Source organism: Nelumbo nucifera, chromosome 2 (assembly GCF_055504915.1).
Source record: "Nelumbo nucifera cultivar China Antique chromosome 2, China Antique-T2T, whole genome shotgun sequence".
Lineage (NCBI taxonomy): Eukaryota > Viridiplantae > Streptophyta > Magnoliopsida > Proteales > Nelumbonaceae > Nelumbo > Nelumbo nucifera.
In genome coordinates, this window is record NC_142650.1 from 104,037,764 (window position 1) to 104,056,412 (window position 18,649).

Below are 18,649 nucleotides of genomic sequence, written 5' to 3' on the forward strand. Positions count from 1 at the left end.
AAAAGAAGATAAGTTTTCAAAAGACACATTACTGGCGTGCTTTTATAAATGTAAGAGACCAATAACAGACCTGGAAAGATTTTCTGCAAGTAAAAAAGAATGGATACACCATCTTCGTTCTGCTTTTCCAGGCCATTTATTGAAAAGAGGACATCCTCAGAATAATATGGGGTTAACACACTACAAGGAAAAACAAAAAGTAATAGTTACCCCATACAACACTATATAAACTAAAACCAAGAAAAGGCATGTCAAATTGCAATATAGCATAAAGCCAATTATGATAAAGCCATGATTACACAATGTTGATCCCATCTATCGGGGCATGAAATAAAATTGGTACATCTCCTAAATCATATGTGTGAGCATGCACAATATAAGAACCTGAAGTAGAAAGATCTAAGCATTTAAAGAAAGATTGCCCATCATAACAATTTCACAACTCAACCACTTCAATTACTTCATCATCCAAGCAAAGAGAAACCAAGAATAAGAACCTGAAGTAGAGATATCTAAGCTTTGACAGAAGAATAAGAACAAATTGGACCAAATAACCACTAAAATCCATTCAGTGCACCATCGAAGAAGTAAAAATGCAGAGACATGATTATGTGAACAATGACCAAGATGGACAGGAGATTGGGACACGGTGAATTAAAAGGCATGGCTAGAAAGACAGACAAGGCACAATTTAGAATATGCACCTCACCTAGGTCCCAGGCGCAGCACTTTCAAAAGGCACAGACCCGATGTATCTATGTGTACGCATAGTGCACCTTGCGCTTACGCCCAGCCCAAGCCCCTCAAGGTAAGCCCAAACAAGTCTATATCAATGTCTTAAATTCTTAATCCCTATAAAAAAGGTCTTATAACTTCAAGTGTCTTTTAAAAATATCTTTTATTAGGATAAATGAATAGCAACTTTAGCAAATATGGGGTTTTCGAAGCTTTGGTGAGAAAGCAAAGTGAGCAAACTTTTTTCTTATAATGATTAAGTATTTAAGACCCTGATATGGACTGGTTTGGACTTGCCTTGAGGGGCTTGCTACCAAGGCAGCTCTTAGAATCAGGAATGCATAATGTTTAACATCACATAGGCTATTTGAAGTAATGCAATTGGAACAAAATAAATAGATTAGGAACTTACATGCCAGAATATGTTTTATATGTTATGATTCACTTTTTTTTAACTTTTCATTTTAATTATGTTTTACATGTTTATGTACTTTAATTTGAGATAATAGGTTTTTAAAGCATTTATTTTTAAATTTAAGTATATATTTTAAATTAACATTTTTTTGATAAATTATATTTTAAATTAACAATTTCTTTTGACTTTTATTGCTTTTTTTATTTTTTTGGTCTTTTTTTTACTTTTTTTTGCATTTTGCACGTTGCTTCAAAAAGGTGTGGGCCCCCATCTTGCGCTGTTAAAACACTGGACAAGATCATTCATATAAAGGGGCACAGGCATGGACAAAGTTGCACATCTATCTCCAAGAAGGCAACATCTCTCCCTTTGATTATTCAAACACTATCTCTCACCCTCATATCTCTTTTGATCTTTAGCTTGCCAACATTATCACTAATATCTAGTTATCACTTAGTTGTTTATGTATTATTTTATATCCTAGAGTAATATGATAGCACTGGACAAGATCATTCATATAAAGGGGCACAGGCATGGACAAAGTTGCACATCTATCTCCAAGAAGGCAACATCTCTCCCTTTGATTATTCAAACACTATCTCTCACCCTCATATCTCCTTTGATCTTTAGCTTGCCAACATTATCACTAATATCTAGTTATCACTTAGTTGTTTATGTATTATTTTATACCCTAGAGTAATATGATAGCACTGGACGTGCCATGTTACTTGCTTCTTTATTTTGCAATTATATAACATCTACAGGGCAGTACTGTAATTGTATATAACTATTGCTCTCTGAAATGTCACAATCACCATGACAATGTACGAGTTAGTTATTGGTGAGAATTATCTAGATTTTAAAGATGTTTAATCATAATGTGGGCAGTACTGGATCTATTTCAACTTCCAAGCGGTCACAGGGCTAACATTCACATCACCATGCCAAGGTTTTTATTGGCAACTTCCTAGAATGTCACAATCCAAAAAAGTTTTTCCCTAGAAGATGTGAAAAACTAGGATACCTTGCATGCAAGGAACAGAAACCTAAAGCTGGAACGCTTTACATAGAAATAGGGCAACAGAACTCAATAGTAATATGATTGCTAATAATCCAGTGGTAAGATGATAGTTAACATGTTTGTTTAATACTATACGTGGAAGACTTGCTGATTGTTGCTAGGTGAAGGTCAAGGAACCTTGAAGTCCTTGCTAAGTAAAACAGGAATGTCGGGAAATCGTGGGTCTCATAGAGCAAATATATATAGAAAGTGTTGGAGAGGTTCAACGAGGGTAATCAGTTGATACCCGAATTGTTGCACACTACAAATTGTCTTAAACAACAAAGTCATACTACAGAAGACAAAGAAAAGGAATATGTATTCATGATGTTGTATCCTAACACAATTGGCTACCTTATGTATGTAACAGCATATACTAGACCAAACATGCTCATGGAATATGTATGGGAAGTAAATATAAAGCAAATACAAGGAAAGAGAATTGGAACACACTTGCAGTTGTCAGGTACATAGATTCTGACTATGCAAGGGTTAAGGATAACATAAGATGAACTACAAGATTTCTTAAACTTCTAGCAGGAGGGCTCCTATGCTATAGATAAATGTTATAGTAATAATCTATAGTGGCATTACATCTAACTGAGTTATATAAAAATTTAAGGAGGGACCAAAATGAGCAATTTGAAGAAATGGTTCACTCCAATAATAAAGATTTTCTTATGCTTCTATGTTGCCACAATCAAGTTTGGAGCCCTTCATAGAGGGATTTTTTTTTAATTTCCATCTCTTCTTCCCAATGGAATTTAAACTCATTCCATACAAAAAATTACTAATAAGATAAATAATTCAACTCAATAACATGTGAACAGAACCATAAGCTAATTACAGAACTTAATTATATTAAGAATTCAATGAAATTGAAGCACAAATAGAACTTACGAAAAAGAAAGCATATTGCGAACTTTCGGGGCAGGTGGCATGTCCATAAACAATGAATTTGAGAAAAAAGAAATTCGCCTTCTAGCTTCTAAGTTGGTGGGTACATCCATTGCAGACTCCTTCACAGTAAGCAACAGATGAAGCCTCTTGATCTGCAGACATAAATAACAAAATATGTAACCACAGAATGAACATTTTTCAATGATACACCAAATTATTTTGATCCTGCTACTTTGTTTGTGTAATGTCGGGATTGATGCAGCATGCTTGTACTTTTATATAGTGTCACCATATATGGTGATACTTGAATATGCTTGTTAGTGCAAAACCTTTACTATAATTTTTCACGTAACACATTCACCCAATTAAACTAATAACTAGCCTTTTTGATATTTGGGTAATTTAGGAAATCAACTAGATGTTCCTTTAATTACATCTCTGTTAGAGGGAGAGAAAACCTCTTGATTTTGGCTTAGAAGTACAAGTAATAGACCAAACTAAGTAGAATTTTCCGGCAGAATTTTTCTTTGAAATTTGTGGTATATATTCCCTCTTTGTTTGAGAGAAAACCAACAAAAATAAATAAACAAACTTTTTTATGCATAACAAGCAAATAGGGATCATAAATAGCTAAATTTCATGAATTAGGCTGTAGATAACTTTTAAATAATGGTTTTGTGCATTATCATGGTGTAAGGAACCATAATCCCCTCAACAAAGTAATGATTTTTTAGGTTAATATGGTGTGAGGAACTTCTCACATAAATAACTGTAGGACTTAACAATGCTTTCAATAGTTGAACGAATATAACACCTTACCCCTTCACTCAAAAAAATGATGTACCAACTTTACTAATGAAACTCACCTTCTCCTTCCAGGCTTCTGTCTCTTCAACTGGAAACTTGATTGCTCCTTCTGATGCAAATAACTGATGTTCTAGGGGGGTTGACTCGTCACTTCTTCCATAAGATGCACCATGGCTCGAATCTGGCAAACTACTCAAGAAATATACTGACTTCATAAGAAGTTACCAAAGGCATTGACTCACCTAAAACAAGAATTGCACAACACCACCTTACCCAATCTGACCATCCGCAATGTCTCTGGTAGCAACCTCTAGCATGTCCTGGAAAAGAATTACAACCTTATCCCTGTCTTCTTGTTTGTTGTCCAACTGTCACAATTAAATTTATTCAGTCAGAGGAACTTTGTTAACAACCAGATAAGAAATGTAGAGGGAAAACTTTTGGACTCTTGAGCTGTAGGGCCAATAAATGGGTATGGAGCACCATAACTTGACACTTGACCTAGCACAGATCATTGGAATCCACCACTAAATGTGTTTCATTATGAAGATTATCTGGACAGATAATCAGCTTTAAACTATGTAGGAACTAGTTATTTGCAGCTTTAAACTATTTGCAATTTATAAAAGTTTTCGTTCAGGCAGTATTTAAAGCAAACTTAATGAAACAAAGATCTTGATTCTCTTGAAATGCAAGAGGTCACAAGTTATGTGAGCCCCAGAAAGCAAATACAGCTCCTACATCCAGACCAAAGCCATCCCCAATAAACTATATATCAAAAGTTTAGTGTTTACCAAACATTTGATCAGCTCAACAAATTTATCATAAAGGCTAGGAAGAGCACTCATTTTAAATTCAGTGATAAGCGTCTCCTCACTTATATGCTTGTCAACTTCCTCAAATATATTATTTATAATCCTGGAAATAACAGACAGTAAATAAGCAACACAAGGACATCATAAAGCACAGCAAAAAATAATACTTTCCAGATAAAGCACTACAAAAAAAGAGAAGTATCACTTACTCTTTCTCAGTGTTCCCCTGGACTAAGTAACAAATAATATTTTTAAAAGAAGCATAGCACTCACGAACAGCACAAGACATATAATCATCTGATCTTATTCTCTTCTTCAGTTCACGATCTTTACCATTGGAATCTTTAGCCATATCCAGTGCTATTGGAATCTGCTCAGCAAAAAAAATGACTAAATTAGAATGTTGTTTTCTGTGGTGTCTACGTCAGATAAAAGAAACCAACCTTGCTAGCAAGTAAGAATGGAGGCCACTGGATAAGCTGCAACTCACGATCAGCCCAATAAGGAACAAGCAACAAGTCCTTTTCCCTGATATTTAAACATATTGTTCACAATAAAAATATGTTAGAGAAAGGGGGAAACAGAAATTTTGAAAGCATTTAGCAAGATTACATGAATAAACAATTCAAACGCTGCAACAGCAAGACACTGAATAAACATTTTCCCATTACAATAAAGTTAAATACCTGTTGCTTATTAGATCCTCCTCTCTGAAACTTTCTATTATTTGATTCCATAGCTGAGCAAATTTTGCTCTTTCCTTTTTTCTATCAGGAGGTAACTGAAGAAAAAAAAAAAAAAACATGTCAATGTAAATTTATGGTAAATACTCAATCCATAATGAGGGCAAAAACAAGGGTTCCGAGCTACAAAACTTTTAAATAATCAGACAATCATAACCTTCTATTTGTCCCATAGAAAGAACATTGAAACCCACATTAAAAAGTGTCTCTAAGGTCAAATCATATTAATGGAACATCAAAATCATAAAGCTTGATAGAATTCTCTTGAATCACAGAAAAAAGCACAAGCAAATCTAAAATATCATGCTAAGGCAATTGAAATCATCTTTTTTGCATATTGCTATATCTTAGGTAGGACTCATTTGGGGGTAGCCAGGAGTCTTTGACATGTAGGACATCATTGCCAAAAACATGCAAGAGGTCCTTTGCCAGAGAAACTACTTTCATTAAGAAAAATTCCCAGAGAAAAAGAAAAAAATAAAAAGCAACAAAGAAACTATAACACAAATGGACAAACAAACGAAACTGAACCTGAGAGAACTTTCGAGACAAAGAGGCCTTCAGACCCCTCTTTTTCGTTTCCTCACTTTTCTCCACTGGAATCAAGCAATGATTAAAAGCACCGGGCAATGACTGAAATCTGGACCTTAGCATTCCTAGTGTCCGAATCTGGAAGAAGCAGGACAAGTGGATCAGAAAATCAAAAAGCAAAAGTAACACCGTCTCCCCTAATGATCTATTGTATCGCTAAGCACTGATACCATATATGGAATTACACAATGTAATGCAAAGGGTCAAATGCACATTTGCTTAGGAGCAATTTGGCCACTTTAAAGTGGCCAACCCAGGTGCAGGTGGGATTCGATTCCAAGTCTCTGCTACAACCAGCAGGAGACTTTACCAACCAGCCGATTGGCACCTTGTTATCTTCTCCAATCCTTCTCCAACATTTCTCTTCTATCTTTCTTATTCAGTCATTCATCAACAACTTGAAGCATCTCACTAAGTGTTGACATCAACATACATACAGTCAGCACAGGATCCTCGGATTTAAAAAAACCTGGATTTCCACAGCTTTCATTTTAAATGCTTTCTGATTTCAACAGTTCTCCCATTTGAGCATCATTAGCATTTTTTTTGAATTTCAAATAAAATACCAGAAAAAGACAATTTTCAATTTTTTATAGCAAGTTTACATTTTCTGGACTGTATAGCTGAATGAATTAAGTTTAGCATGATTGGTTTGAAGTGTTTGATTTGTATCAAGTTTCTTGACATACAGGAAGTTGTCCCATGTTTTTGATGGGATAGAAAATTTATAATTTTTTGTTCTACAAAATATTACCACCAGCCTAGATGTTCCTCCTTGGGGGATTTTGTTTAGAAGAGGAAAACTGTGATTCTTTTTTGTAAGACAGTCACTACTCACTAGCAAAGGCTTTACAGGTCATCCAGAGTGTATGTGTGGACAACTGTGTTACTGATTCTTACACTGGCTATATAAGAAACCCTTTGGAAGGCAGTGGCCACCTCTTGGGATTTGTAGGAGCAATATTTGATTCAAATAATGAAGCCAAGGCTTCGGATTTTGAGTCTGAGAAGAAGAGATCCCCATGAGGTGCACCATGAAAAAACAAAACATTCATATTACAAAATAAGGTTGAATGGAGAGGGCTTTCTTTAGTTGTCTCAATGAGCAAAGATGCAACTTATCCAAAGTGGGAGTGGGAGAATCTTATGGTAATATCTAGGTTAGTTCCATAGAACCCTGCATCAGTTATCAGCAGCTCAAGAAATTTGAGTCACAAAAACCTACCCCCAAGGGGTATCAAGGGGAGACCTGTTTTGTGCTATACCTTATAATTGTAATTCAGGCTAGTGTGTATTTATTTGCATAACACTCGGCTCCACAGGGAGGTAACACCTCATGCCTCCTCTTAGTCTGAATATACACCCTTCCATTGATTAATAAAATAGCACTTATTTATCAAAAAAACTACCCAGAATATAGAATACCAGAAGTATTAGTTGAGAAGAACTTTCAGAAACAAGAAAATTTTGCTTCAGCATATTTTTCATCTCTATAAGCTTTTTGGGAGAAAATAGACTATTATAAAGTTCTGGAATGAAAAGACATGGATGACACCATGCAGTATTGTAATCTTATTAACAAGAATTAGGATTTTGACAGCAGATTTCGAGTTGAGATGAAACGTATCTATCTAAAACCTATGCTCTGGAGCAGAGGGTAGAGAGTAAAAGTGACACATTTCACATCTCTTATAGGGAAAAGTTGTAGTGGATGAAAGAGGAAAGATGTCACTATTATCAAAAGCCAACCAAAATTTCTGCATTTTTTCTGTAACTTATTATATTTTACTCTATTTTAAAATAATATTTAATTATGATATCGAAGGTTGAGCATTTGACCTGGACAATTGAATCACAGGACCACCATACAGGCGGAAAAGCACTATAACGGTTTTACAAATACTGCTTGGGAAGGGTGGACTGGATGCAGACATAATATATCAGAGCATAGGTTCACTAATCACTACAAATATGTAGATCTACAGCTTAATTTAATAAGCACAACAGGGCTAACAACATTGTTGATAGTTTGGAATACAAGTGTAGCCACCAGAGGAAAAATGAAAATTCCACTAACCTCCCCAAGACGTCGAAATGCCCCATAGATGCCACCAAATAATGTAGAGAAAATAGCATACCAGATCTGAGCATCCATGAAATATACCTGGACAGAATTGATATATTTATATTAAATGGCTGAGACTTCAATGTAAAGAAGATTAGCAATTCAAGCAATAAAGACAAGAATGGTACATACAAGAATAATAGGAGCCCAGAGTGCAATGACAACACCAATATTGTTCTTGGCTGCAGGTAATATTGACACAGAATACATGAATCTGCAACTTCCTGAGGGATAAAAAGCTAGCTCACAAAGTTTCATGTTACCTCGAGGGAAAAACTCATGCCATTGAAAAGTTCTTATCTGGACATTCATGATGGCTTTTGTTGGACCAACAAGAGGCTTTATCTGCAACCACACCAAGGGGTAAAGAAAGAAAGTTAGACCTCAATGACCAAAGACGAAGAAAGTTGGACAGAACTCACAAAAGGGGTAGCAAAGGCTATAAGATGTACTTATCCTTTTCTTTTAATAAATGAAGTTTCTGCGGTAGATCAATAAGAAAAACTCTACATTGGCTTTAAAACAATACATTTAGCACTACAACAAAAAATCTATCACCTCAAAACTGACAAATCACCCAAAAAAAAGACAACCGGAACAAAGTCATACAAATCTACACCATCGCCAAATCATGGAGACATATCATGTATTTAATGCAGTGAGAGAGTGGTTATCTAGCTGTATACTACAAGGAGAGAATTTTATGCACAGTTATTTATATCCCCTATTAGGTTGAAAACTTTAAATTAGGATGGAGAAAATAAAATTATATTTTTTCAGAATCTAGCAAAGGAAGCACTGTTGCATTTTTCCAATTGACAATAAAATGAAATTTCACTGGGTATATATCCAAGGACGAAACAAACATTGCTTAATTATGCTAAATATCATATTTTCTATTTTTGCTTAATTTGCTTAGTAGATTCCAAACTTTTTGTTTAACATGAGTCTACAAATTCTTAAGTTCACGACACCTTTACCCAACTGGGTCCAAGACATTCCTAAAATCTAGGGATGTCTGATTTATATACAAATAGCTTTTAATATAGATTACACAGGGTGTCTGTTCCTTGCTTCCCTCTACTTTAGACTAGAAGATGAAACTTGTATTCTTTGGGTTTCCTACATGCCATCTCTTGCTATTTTCACCCCTGGCTGGGTTGAATGTGGACGATAAATGCTACACCCTAAATATATATGTCTAAACATAAGCATTTAGGAAGAAATCTAGAAATAATACCTCTATATAATAACTGAAAGCCAACTTCGTAATTATAAGAAGAACCCAGAACATAGTATACCTGAGTGGCAAAGGAATAACAAGCTTGCATGTTAATATATATAGAAGTGATGAAGAGAAAGAGAGATAGTTAAGAAAGAACAGCCAATCTGGTCATTCACTAAACCCCAAAGACAATGTACTGACTTGAAAAGAGAGAACGAACTCTCATGCATTCCCCTTCCAACATAGAGCCGAGGCTGTGAGAAATAGTGGAGATTAAACAGAAAGATGAAGAAAAGCGAAGTAATTACATAACCAAATATAGAAGAACCATAATCACCACTAACAAAGTGGCAAGGACATGTATTTACAAACCTGTGACCACCACATCATAAGCATCACAACTGAATTGTTGGACCTTTCTAGAAACCGCCGAATAAAAGGGAAGAGAAAGAACAATGTGGCAAGCATATTTGGAGACAAATATATAACAACAGCCAAAATATACAAAGAGGGAGAATTTCCACCATTGCCAAACCAACTCTTGATAGTTTTTGCAAACCCAGGAGGATGCTCCCATGTATAAGCATATGTCACAGGTAAAACAATCACCCATGCAGCAGCTGAAACAACCTTTAGGATATATCTTAGCTTAACATGTAATGACATGCTCCGCCTTGCTTTCCAACTCATGATTACATCAAGGATTGCTGCAAAAATGAAGATGTACAATTAACTTATAATAACTTTCATGAACAATGAGATAAAGTCTTAAATATAAGTATATAACTTTCAGAACTTACAAAAGCATTTGAGATTAAATGTAACATCATGTTCATCCATTGCCATAGACAAGGTAAAGTGAAAGCTCAAGTAAAAAATGACAAAAGCTAACAATAAAAAGGACATAACATGATTAAAAGATATGTTTTACAGCAACTAAAATTTGTTAAATGTCAAAAAGTACAAATCATAGGAAAATACAAGGATACAAGGTAATACAACAAAATTGGAAAGCCTAAGGCCACTTCATTTTGAAGGATACTTACTATAATGTATAGTAAGTATCATTGATATTTTCAATGAGTTCTCAGGTCTTTCATTTCAATGGATTTATCATTATTCCTATTTCCAGCATTGAGCAATAAAGCTTTGACTTCTCTATTATTCTCTCTATAGTCATCCAGTACATGGTAGTTTATTTATCTGCTCTGTAAATTCCTCTATTCTTCATTTATATCTTGTATATTGTTCTATAGCTTGCTTGTTAATTCCTCTTATTCTACTTGTTCAGTCTTTGGAAAAATCTTGTAGCATATATTCTCCCCACACACAAATAAAAATTGGATGAAGCAAATATTGAGGATATTTTACATCAAACTCCATCTTGCAAGGCAGTGATTGAAAATGTATTTTAAGTCTAGCGCAAGGCACAAAAAAGGTACAAGGGCCAATTTGCGCCTGAGGCGAGAGGCACAAGGCGAGGCGTGCACCTTTTTGAAGCAAGGTAAAAAATACAAAAAATGTCAGAAAAATCAAAAAATGCAAAAAAAAATTAAAAAAGTATTACACGTAATATTAATAAGAAATATAAACTTAAATTTTAAAATCAGTGGTTTAAAAAACCCATCATCTAAAATTAAAATACATAAACATAACATGTAAAGCATATTCAAATGAAAATTTAAAAATAAAATCAAACATATAAAGCATTTTCAAGCACGTAAAGCCCACAATCTCTTTTTTCACCAATTGCATTACTTCAAGTAGCTAATGTGATGTAAAACATATTACACTCCTGGGCCAAGGTGCAAGGCGCATCAGGCGTGCACCTCTTGAAAGTGCTGCACCTAGGACCTGGACGAGGCGCCTACCCTTTTAAATTACTGAACATGAATAGTAAACAAACATACAAAACTGAAACTCGGGTATATATAAAATAACAATAATAAAGAGAGTACCAACACTGTGATCAGGCATTTCAACTTACCTTGACCAAGCTTCAAGATTGCAGCAGTTATGAAGATACTTAGCACTTTTTTAAAAACATCATTCTCGAATATGCCACTTGGTTGCCCCGATCCATTCCAAGCAACAATAATCATTGCCTAAAGAATTTACATAACGTCAAACATGTAATAATAAAACCAGAGAGAACAACAATATGAAAAGAAAAGCAATTACCTGTAAACACAATATAAAAAAGCTCCACATTCTATCAAAACTTCTAAATACATGCCAGAAAGAACGAATCTCAACAAAATTAATCTTCCCCACCCACCGATCACGGCTGACTACCCTGCTTTCCTATACAACAAAAAAGAAAATGACAACAAGAAAATCCATCAGAAATGACCAATTTTTTTCTCAATCACATTCTTAAGAAACTATCTTGCATATTTCCTTCCAGGCAGAGAACCTATATACACAAAAAAAAAACAGTACCACCAATAGCTAGAAAAGCATCTAGAGCACCTATTAGGAAAAGTAATCTGTATCAATGTCAACAAGAAGGTGCTAGAAGGCTTAGATGATGTTGGATACTTGGATGCAAGATGTAATACTAGGATCAATGAGACATGGATAGACAGATAGTTGGCTTATCTATAGCAGTTAAATGTATCTCAAAAACAATATAGGAGCCAACAGAGGAGTGCTTTTATATCTATCAAAAAAAAAAAAACAGGGGAGTGTTTTTATAAAGTTAAGCACCCACGGAGGTCAACTACTTTTTTATAGCATATCAAAGCCTTCCTCAATTTCAAGAACTTGGCCATCAAATGTTGTTCTTTCATCATTAAATTCTGTTGAAATTATAACATGAAATGGGTGCTTAGATCAGTAAACACTTTCACTGATTTATCCGTAAAACAATGACTATATTTATGGGGTTGTAAATGAAAATGAGAAAGGTGACAGAATGCCAGCCTAAACCAGTGTTTTAATAAAAAAATAAACTTAAGTTTTCAAAACCTATTATCTAAAATTAAAATACACAAATATAATATGTAAAGCATATTCAAATGATAATTTAAAAATGAAATCAAACATATAAAACATTTTCAAGCATATAAAACCCACAATCTCTTTTTTTCTCAAATGCATCAAGTAGCTAATGTGACATATTACATTCCTAATTCTACGAGACGCCTTTGTGCCACGTCCCTCGAGGCAAGCCCAAACAAGTCCATGTTAGGGTCTTAAATTCTTAGTTTTCACATAAAAAATAATAATTTTATAGTTTTAATTGCTTTTAAGAAGATATTTTATTGGGATGAATGAATGGACAACATTACCAAATAGAGGATTCTCAAAGCAATTAAAACTGTAAATTTATTATTATTTGTGTCAGTGATTTAAAAGGCGCATGCTTGGTGCGCCTAGGCGTGTGCCTGGTGCGCCTTGCGCCTTAGCCCAGGTGAGCGCCTTTTGAAAATTTGCCGCTTTTTCCCTTTTTTTGAGTCTGGCCGCTGCCGGAGCTTCAAGAACCCCCTATTTGCTAATGTTGTCCATTCATTCATCTTAATAAAATATCTTCTTAAAAGCAATTTAAACTATAAAATCGTTATTTTTTGTGTGAAATCTAAGAATTTAAGACCCTAACATGGACTTGTTTGGGCTTGCCTCAAGGGGCGTGGCACAAAGGCAGCTCGTAGAATTAGGAATGTAATATATCACATTAGCTACTTGATGCAATTGAGAAAAAAAAAAAAAGAGATTGTGGGTTTTATATGCTTGAAATGGTTTATATGCTTGATTTCATTTTTAAATTCTCATTAGAATATGCTTTACATATTATATTTATGGATTTTAATTTTAGATAATAGGTTTTTTGAAACATTTATTTTAAAACTTAAGTTAATATCTTTATTAATATTATGTTTTATAATTTTTTGCATTTTTTTCAAATTTTTTGCATTTTCTTTAAATTGTGCGCCTTGACTCAAAAAGGTGTTTGCCTCGCCTAACACTAATTTGTGTGCAAACTAAGAATTTAAGACCCTAACATGGACTTGTTTGGGCTTACCTTGAGGGGCGTAGCACGGGGTTTGGGGCGGCGGAGCCCCCGGCCTAGCAGCCAGACTCAAAAAAAGGAAAAAAGCGGCAAAATTTCAAAAGGCGCATGCCTGGGCTAAGGCACAAGGCGCACCAGGCATGCGCCTTTTGAATGGGTTGTGCCTAGGACCTGGGTGAGGCACCTGCCCTAAAATGTGCCTTGCCTATGCGCCTAGGTGTGCCTTTTAAATCACTAGCCTAAACAAGAGTTGTATACTCTTTCTCTTTGCATGTACTCTTAACCTCTTATTACCTCAACAAAGTAATTGTTATCAATCAAAAAATAAATAATTAAATCTTTATTATTGTAAAAGGAACAGGATCAGGAAAGGTACTGCATAGTTGAGATAAGGCTTAATTAAAATGGGTCAAAAAAGCACCTCAAGTATGACAAAAGAAATATCTACATATCCAACAATGTGTTAGTATTGAAACTAGAAGTATGCAATTGATCCATAAAAAATAAGATTATAAAAAATGTGTTGTACAAGGCCACACACATAAAAGATGTGATCATCGACACTCCATGCATTTTTTTAAAGATAAATAAAGAAGAAAATTTATTCATAAAGAAAAAAAGATACAACATCAAGGTGACAAGGAATCACCCAACAACATAACAACCTAATACACCAAAATTCAGCAGCAAAATTTTCTTAACTAAGGCCTTCAAATTCTGGAAGAAGTAAAAACCAGGAGACAATCCTTGAAATTAACACAGCCCCTAACTCTTCAATGCTTTTCATTTTAACTTCGGATTCTCTAATTTTTTCATTCCACACCTCCCAGCACACAGCTAAGGGAATACAACACCAGATAATTTTCCTCTCGCTTTCTGCACTTTTTACCAGCAACCAAATATCTCATCATAATAATAAGGGACCCACCCAACCATGTTAAACAGCTTGAAGTGTAGGCCCATATACTCCTTCCACTCATTGCCGATGTTCATGCAGCTGCATGAAAGCCCTCCAATTCCTCCAACATCAGATCTTTCTTCCTAACCACATGAGGCCCATAAACATTTGGTACAAGAGGCCAACTTTGTTCAGCACCCCTGAATCCCAAATAGAGATCAACACCGCTGACATACTTTCAGAACCCAATGCCACGCAAACCCTATTCCTTGAGAGCCATATTTCACTTAAAATTCTGAAATCAGTCTCCAACCTTGTTTCTTGTAATACTAACATGTCAATTTTATAATTGTAGAAAGATTTGAAAAGAAATTGGCCTCCTGGAAAGCAAAGTTTCTTATGGAGGCAAGTTTACCCTGGTGAAAAGTCTATTATCCTCTCTCCCGATGTATCTGTCATCTTTGTACCCAATTCCGGCAGGAATGGCTGCTATCATCAAAAAAAAGATGACGGACTTCCTCTGGAAAGGCTGGAAAGAGGAGAAGTACCACTTGGTAAACTGGAACAAGGTCTGTCAGCCCAAATCTTTAGAGGGCCCTTGGGGCTTAGAAGGGTGAAAAGCATCAATTCTGCAATGCTAGGGAAGTGATTTTCGAGATTTGGGGAGAGTCAAGCTGGGCTGTGGAAAAGGGTGGTGCAGGCCAAGTATGGTGATAGAAATTTTGGATGGCATCCAAAAGTTTCAAATCGATTGATGGGTGCTCAGCTTGGAAAGGTATTGAAAAGGCCTATCACTTGTTTGCAAAAGGTGTGAAATTCATGGTAGGAAATGGACAGACAGTCAAATTTTGGAAGGATAATTTGGTGTGGGGAAAGGCCTTTGTACAAAATGTTCCCTGCTTTGTTTAAAGTTGCAGTAAACAAAGAAGCCAAGGTTGCTGAAAGCTTGCAAATCCAAGATGGTAGCTTGGTACGGATCCCACAACTGAGGAGGAATCTAAATGATTGGGATGTGGATGAGCGGATGGAACTACTGGAACTCCTTTATAGTACACAGGTGGAGTCAGTGAGGTCTGACAGTAGAACTGGAAGTGGGAGAAGTCTGGAAATTCCACAGTCAAATCTTTTTACAAGGCCTTGGACAGTGCAGAAGGGCAATCAGTCCCAACCCACATCAACAAGTGTAAAAATGTGCCTTCAAAAGTATCTTTTTTGTCTGGGCAGCCTACCACAACAGAATACTTACAAGGGACAACCTCTCTCGGAAAGGTACTGTACTGGATTCAAATAGATGTGTTCTCTGTGAAGGACAACTGGAAACAGTCAATCACCTTTTACCGCACTGCAATTACTCCTCAGAGATTTGGAACAGAATTTCACACTTGTTTGAAGTTCTAAGTTGTTGCCCAGGATCAGTAGAGAGGTTGAACTTAGTAAAGGGTTGGAGGGTGCAAGGTCTCAGTAAAAGAGGAAAATTAATTTGGTATTTAACCCAAGCAGTGTATTTTAGTGTCTATGGCAACAAAGAAACGCTTGGGCCATCAAGAGCAATATAAGTTCTGCTGACTCCACTTTTCCAAAAAATGTGGGGAAGATGTTTTCTTGGTTGTCTGGTGACAATCTGTTTAGTGGTGTAGGTTTTGAATCCTTTTTTTGTATGTGATAAGCTTCTTGTAAAGAAGGATGGGGATCAAGGTTAGAGGAAACAGTTTTTTCTTGTTTCCTTAGTGCATCATCTTGTTGTAAATTTGTTGTTCATATTTAATACAATGATGCTTTACCTTCCCTCAAAAAAAATTATAGTCCCTGACAAAATACAATTGCACCTCCCTTCTCTTTAAAGACTCGTTAATCCTCTTACATTCCAGGTACAAATTATTTGACACCTACTCAACCTCCATTACTGCCTCAATCCTTTCCTGGGCCTTTGATCTCAGTTCCTCCTTTTCCTTTTTTTTCAACCTCCCTGAATGTACTTCAACCAATAGCATGTGATTTTGTAGAGATATTAAAACAAAGAGAAAACAAACACATCCATTATAAGAAAAAATAGCATAAGAACTAATAGGAAAATGGTTTACCTCATGATTTGCACCACTTCTAACTCTACGAACTGGAGGATCACAAAAGAAATCTGCATCAGCACGCATGGGCCATCCCAGCCGGAAACAATCAACAGACCTATAGTTTGTGAAGGGAAAATTGTTGATAAAGAACTACAAGAGAATTCAAAAAATCAATCCAAATGTTAGGAAAAAATACCAAAAGTATTCATTTAAATCATCATAATTCCTCCACTGTGAATGCTTTGACTTCCCCTTTTTGCTTTGTTCGGCTTCCTAGTGCAGAACAGATCGATCAGATACATCAGAAAAACATTATTTTTGGAATTTATTACATCAGAAATGAATTAATACAAAGTTAAGACTCCTAAAGAGCAAAGCATAGGGTGCACCTTTGCAATCACTTCATAAATTGGAGTTACAACTTTTCTCAAGAAAGCCTCTTCTTCACCTCCATAGGCCGGCTTCACATTCTCACCAGTCATAGGACTCACATTCCCAGCTAGCATGCCATAAAGTTCAAAAGCCATCTAAAGACAAAACATAAGCCATAATGACAGAAGAAATCAGAAGAGGAAATACGACAGATACAAGCAATATCCAAAAAGAACGATTTCACAAAAAAAAAATGCATACTAAAAAAGATAGAGAAGAACACAAAGCAATCGCCAAAGCAACATCATTACGAATTTCAGGGGAATAACACAGCACCTAAGGGCCCCAGGATCCATTTATTTAACACCACAAGAGCATGGGGATAGGAGCAGGGATCATTTAATCTTCATTTCATTATAGACTTGTACCGGGTGCCATAAATAGTCTGTTTGATCAGTGATTTAAAAGACACCTAGGCAAACAAGGGAGGTGAATTTTAGGTTATGTGCCTCACCTAGGTCCCAGGGGCAGCACTTTCAAATGTGTTTGTGCCTGGTGCGCCTAGGTGTGTGCCTGTTGTGCTCTATGCTTCAGCCCAAGCGCGCACCTTTTGAAAACCTATGCATTTTACTCTGTTTGTTTGTGTTTGGCAGCTGGACCCCCAACATATGCTAATGGTGTTCATTCGTTCATCCTAAATTAAAGATATTTTTAAAAAACCCTGATATGCACTTCTTTGGGCCTGCCTCAAGGGGCTTCTTGGTACAAGACGGCTCGTAGAATCAAGAATGCATAATTTTTAACATCCCACTAGCCATTTGAAGTAACGCAAATGGGAAAAAAATAAAGAGATTAAGAGATTACATGCTTGAATATGTTTGAAGTATTTGCTTGATATTATATTTAAATTTTTATTTTAAATGTGTTTTACATGTTATGTTTATGTATCTTAATTTGATATAATAGGTTTTTTCAAAGCATTTATTTTAAAATTTAAGTTTATATTTTCAATTAATAATATGTTTAATGTGATTAAGATTTTACATTTTTTTATTTTTTGGCATTTTTTAGATTTTTCTTTGCAATTTCGCGCCTTGCTTCAAAAAGGTGTGTGCCTCGCCTAGCGCCTTGGGCGCAAAATGGCTCCTATGCTTTTAAAATAGTGTTCCATAACAGAAGATGTGGCTACATTGAATGACTTATTGCTTGGATTTTAAGTTGGGAGTGCTCTAAAGAGGGTTGTGTCGGCCCACGAGCAGCACATGGGCTGTCGAACACATGATAAAGTGGGCCATATCAAGCTGACATATACCAATACAGAGAAAGAACAACTCATATTGAAAACAAGTCCACATTACAAGGTTGGAGATCTAGCACACTCCATAAACTCTCTAACAAATCAGATCTGCTGACTTGGAAAATTGAAAACAAGGTTGTAGCTCCTGCCTTGCTTTCTGAAAACTAATGGATCCCAAACAATTGTTGCTCCTCCTGAGAGCCCTACCGCTTTAAGCACCCACCCACTCCCCAAATTTCATTCTTCATTCTTAAATCAACGCTCTCCAACCTTGTTTCTTGCAAGAGAACATCCTCTGATTTGTGGCTTCTAATCAAATTACTTACCAGATCCCTTCTTCTTCCCTCCCTCAGGCCCCTAACATTCCAACTGAGAACCTCCATTCCCATCACTCCACCGTCCTATACCCTCCCAACTTCAAACCCTCCTCACTCATTCTCTTCCAAACCACCCTCCTCTTCCCCCTTCTTCATCCCACCCTTTATTTTTTTTCTAAACTCTCCTTTTTTTCTCTTCTCCCTTCCTTTGTTAAAACTTCTCAAAGATTATCTCTGCAAATCCTTCCCCTACCCAAAATAACAGACCGAG

The 18,649-nt window shown here is 35.8% G+C and overlaps 1 protein-coding gene across 2 annotated transcripts in view; it reads right to left on the reverse strand.

Annotated features, from left to right (window-relative positions):
• Positions 1-18,649, reverse strand: part of LOC104603549 (callose synthase 3) — a 47,212-nt gene that overhangs the window by 13,948 nt on the left and 14,615 nt on the right. For both annotated transcript variants that reach the window (XM_019198773.2, XM_010267613.3), the window contains 20 exons: positions 16,782-16,919; positions 16,589-16,665; positions 16,408-16,507; positions 11,598-11,720; positions 11,404-11,521; positions 9,789-10,123; positions 9,618-9,670; positions 9,432-9,492; positions 8,455-8,536; positions 8,324-8,373; positions 8,144-8,230; positions 6,007-6,144; positions 5,419-5,513; positions 5,176-5,260; positions 4,942-5,102; positions 4,712-4,835; positions 4,191-4,285; positions 3,977-4,106; positions 3,111-3,262; positions 71-180 (listed from right to left, as the gene is read on the reverse strand). In XM_019198773.2, coding sequence (XP_019054318.1) covers positions 71-180; positions 3,111-3,262; positions 3,977-4,106; positions 4,191-4,285; positions 4,712-4,835; positions 4,942-5,102; positions 5,176-5,260; positions 5,419-5,513; positions 6,007-6,144; positions 8,144-8,230; positions 8,324-8,373; positions 8,455-8,536; positions 9,432-9,492; positions 9,618-9,670; positions 9,789-10,123; positions 11,404-11,521; positions 11,598-11,720; positions 16,408-16,507; positions 16,589-16,665; positions 16,782-16,919 — 2,314 coding nt within the window. The remainder of the gene's footprint in view (positions 1-70; positions 181-3,110; positions 3,263-3,976; positions 4,107-4,190; positions 4,286-4,711; positions 4,836-4,941; positions 5,103-5,175; positions 5,261-5,418; positions 5,514-6,006; positions 6,145-8,143; positions 8,231-8,323; positions 8,374-8,454; positions 8,537-9,431; positions 9,493-9,617; positions 9,671-9,788; positions 10,124-11,403; positions 11,522-11,597; positions 11,721-16,407; positions 16,508-16,588; positions 16,666-16,781; positions 16,920-18,649) is intronic.